The following is a 3,478-nucleotide window of genomic DNA, read 5'->3' on the forward strand; positions in this document are numbered from 1 at the left end:
CCCTCACTCCCCCCTCCCTGCAGGTGACAGACAGGGACAGCGAGGCCGTGCTGGCCCCTGTCCCCTGCCTGTCCCCTGAGTCCCCTGTCCCCTGTCTGTCCCCTGGGTGTCCCCTGGCTGTCCCCTGAGTGTCCCCTCCCCACAGGTGACCGAGGGGGACGGCGAGGCCGTGCTGACCATGGACGCTCTGCGGCAGCGCTTCCCCAACCCGCAGGAGCTGGTGGGACATTCCCTCTACGTGTCCGTCACCGTCATCACCGAGTCAGGTCTGCGGGGACACGGGGGGGACACCTGGGGTTGGGGACAGGGAGGATGGGGACACCCGGGGCCACCCCAGGGCTACCAGAGCTGTCGCTGATAGGGGGACAGTGAGCCCTGGCACGAGGGGATGTGGGGCTGGGGACACCTGGGGTTGGGGACAAGGAGGATGGGGAGACATGAGGTTGGGGATGGTGAGGGCAGGGACACCTGGGGTTGGGGACAGGGAGGATGGGGACACCTGGGGCCACCCCAAGGCCACTGAGGCTGTCCCTGGGCAGGGGACAGTGACCCCTGTCCCCGTGTGACACGACCATGCCCCCGGTGCCCCAGGCAGTGACATGGTGGAGGCCCAGCGCGGTGGCATCCCCATCGTGACGTCGCCCTACACCATCCACTTCACCCACACCCCCAAGTACTTCAAACCGGGCATGCCCTTTGACCTCCGGGTAAGGACACCTGGGGACAGCGGGGACACTGGGGACAGCGGTGGGGACAGCAGGGACACCTGGGGACAGCGGGGACATTGGGGACAGCACTGGCATCGGCTCAGGGCCCCCAGGGACCCCGTGATGGGGATGGGGACTGGGAGAGACTGGGGGATTTTGAAGGGGGGAGGGGACTTGAGGACCAACATCTGTCCCTGTGTCACGTCCCTGTGTCACCTGGAGAGGGTCTGGGGACCCTGGGCTGTCCCGGTGTCACTGGGGTGACCCCTTCCCAATGCCCCTTCCCAGTGTTCCCAGTGCCCCTTTCCAGTGCCACCCACCCCTTCTCAGCGTGTCTTCCCAGTGTCCCCAGTACCACCACCCCTTCCCAATGCCCCTTCCCAGTGCCCCTTCCCAGTGTTCCCAGTGCCAGTGCCCCTTCCCAGTGCCCCTTCCCAGTGCCCCTTCCCAGTGTTCCCAGTGCCTGTGCCCCTTCCCAGTGCCCCTTCCCAGTGTTCCTAATACCCCTTCCCAGTGTTCCTAATACCCCTTCCCAGTGTCCCAATGCCACCCACCCCCTCCCAGTGCCCCTTCCCGGTGTTCCCACTGCCCCTTCCCAGTGTTCCCAGTGCCACCACCCATTCCCAGTGCCCCTTTCCCCTGCCCCGTGCCCCCGTGACGTCCCCCGTGTCCCCTCCAGGTCTTCGTCACCAACCCGGACGGGTCACCGGCCCCACGTGTCAACGTCCAGGCCGACGGGTTCCAGGGCCTGGCGTCCACCCAGCGCGACGGCACCGCCCGGCTCGTGGTCAACATGCCGGCCAACAAGGACAGTGTCCCCGTCACCGTGAGTGGGGACACTGGCTTGGGGAGGGACAGGGGTGACACCTCTGTGGTGACCTAGACCTCCATGGTGGCCAAGACCTCTACGATGGCCTAGAGGTGGCCTAGAGCTCTACGGAAACCTAGACCTCCACGGAGGCCTAGATGTCTCTGTCAGCCAAGACCTCTTCATTGGCCAAGGCCTCTCCGTTGGCCAAGGCCTCTCCGTTGGCCAAGGCCTCTCCGTTGGCCAAGACCTCTCTGTTGGCCAAGACCTCTCCTTTGGCCAAGACCTCTCCCTTGGCCAAGACACCGTGACCTCTCCATTGGGCATCCCTTGGCCCAGACCTCTCCGTTGGCCAAGACCTCTCCTTTGGCCAAGACCCCTCCCTTGGCCAAGACACCGTGACCTCTCCATTGACCATCCCTTGGCCAAGACCTCTCCGTTGGCCAAGACCTCTCCGTTGACCAAGACCTATCCATTGGCCACGACCTCCATGGAGGCCAAACCCTCTAAGCCAAGCCCCGCCCACGTGCAACCCCCTCCCCGCTGACGGGGTGTCCCCTGTCCCCCCCAGGTGCGGACGGTGCAGGAGGGGCTGCCCCCCGAGCGCCAGGCGTCGCGGCAGATGACGGCCCAGGCCTATCGCAGCCAGGCCAACTCCGGAAACTTCCTGCACTTGGCTGTGCAGGCCACGGAGCTGAGGGCCGGGGAGAACCTGCCCGTCAACTTCCACCTCAAGACCAACAACAACGCCGTCCGCGACGCCGTCCAGTACTTCACCTACCTGGTGGGTGTCGACCCGGCTCAGGGGTTGGGATGACTGGGAGGACTTGGCTGAGTGACCAATGACCATGACCAAGGGGATCAATGACCATGACTAGGGTGACCAATGACCATGGCCGAAGTGATGAATGACCATGACTAGGGTGACCAATGACCATGGCCGAAGTGATGAATGACCATGACCAGGGTGACCAATGACCATGGCCAAGGTGATCAGTGACCACAGCCAAGATGATCAATGACCACAACCATGGTGATCAATGACTATGTCCAGGGTGACCAATGGCCATGTCCAGGGTGACCAACGACCATGGTCAGAGTGACCAATGACCATGGCCAAGGTGACGAATGACCATGGCCACCAATGACCACAGTGACCAACGACCGTGGCCAAGTTGACCAATGATCATGGCCAAGGTGACTGATGACCGTATCCAGGAGTGGTCACCAAGGGCCAGCACAGCAGGATGGGGTGACCGCGACACCCTGGCCCCCCGAGGTGGCCGAGGGTGGGCTGAGGGGTCCTGCCGGTCACTCGCCGCCCGGGTGGCCACCACCAACCCCGCATTCCTCGCCTGCCCCAGATCATGAGCAAGGGGCGCATCGTCCGCGCCGGGCGGCAGCGCCACGAGGCCGGGCAGAGCCTGGTCACCATGAGCCTGCCGGTGACCCCCGAGCTCGTCCCCTCCTTCCGCATCGTGGCCTATTACCACGTCCTGCCCGGAGAGATCGTGGCCGACTCCGTCTGGGTGGACGTCCAGGACACCTGCATGGGCACCGTGAGTGTCCCCCCCGGTCCCAGAGGGGTGGGGAAGGGACCTTGGGGGTCTTGGGGGGCTTTGGGGGACTTTGAAGGGGTTCTAGGGGTCTCCTGAAGGTTTTTTGGGGTCTCCACCACCCCTGGGGTCGGGGTATCCCCACGGGTCAGGTTCTGGGGGTCTCATGAAGGGTTTTGGGGTCTCCACCACCCGTGGGGTTGGGGTTTCCCCATGCGGCAGGTTTGGGGGTCTCTCGAAGGTTTTTTGGGGTCCCCAACACCACACCCCTGGGGTCGGGGTATCCCCACAGGGCATGTTATGGGGGTCTAATGAAGGGGTTTTGGGGGTGTGACAATGGGTTTTGGGGTCTCCACCATCCCTGGGGTCGGGATTCGCAACGGGGCAGGTTTGGGGGTCTCACAAAG

General features: G+C 64.2%; 1 protein-coding gene across 1 annotated transcript; it reads left to right on the plus strand.

Moving 5' to 3' along the window:
- Nucleotides 1–128: 128 nt before the first annotated feature.
- On the plus strand, nt 129–3,101 carry LOC113941786 (cobra venom factor-like; the record flags this gene model as incomplete). The annotated part of the gene is made up of 5 exons (XM_027632929.1): nt 129–266; nt 592–707; nt 1,387–1,533; nt 2,087–2,299; nt 2,880–3,101. Coding segments are annotated over exons 1-5 (786 nt in total), but the record flags the coding sequence as incomplete, so codon positions are not given.
- Between the last annotated feature and the right edge of the window lie 377 nt (nt 3,102–3,478).

The sequence above is a fragment of the Corapipo altera genome, unplaced genomic scaffold, assembly GCF_003945725.1.
Source record: "Corapipo altera isolate COAL_440 unplaced genomic scaffold, ASM394572v1 111150, whole genome shotgun sequence".
Classification (NCBI taxonomy): Eukaryota; Metazoa; Chordata; class Aves; order Passeriformes; family Pipridae; genus Corapipo; species Corapipo altera.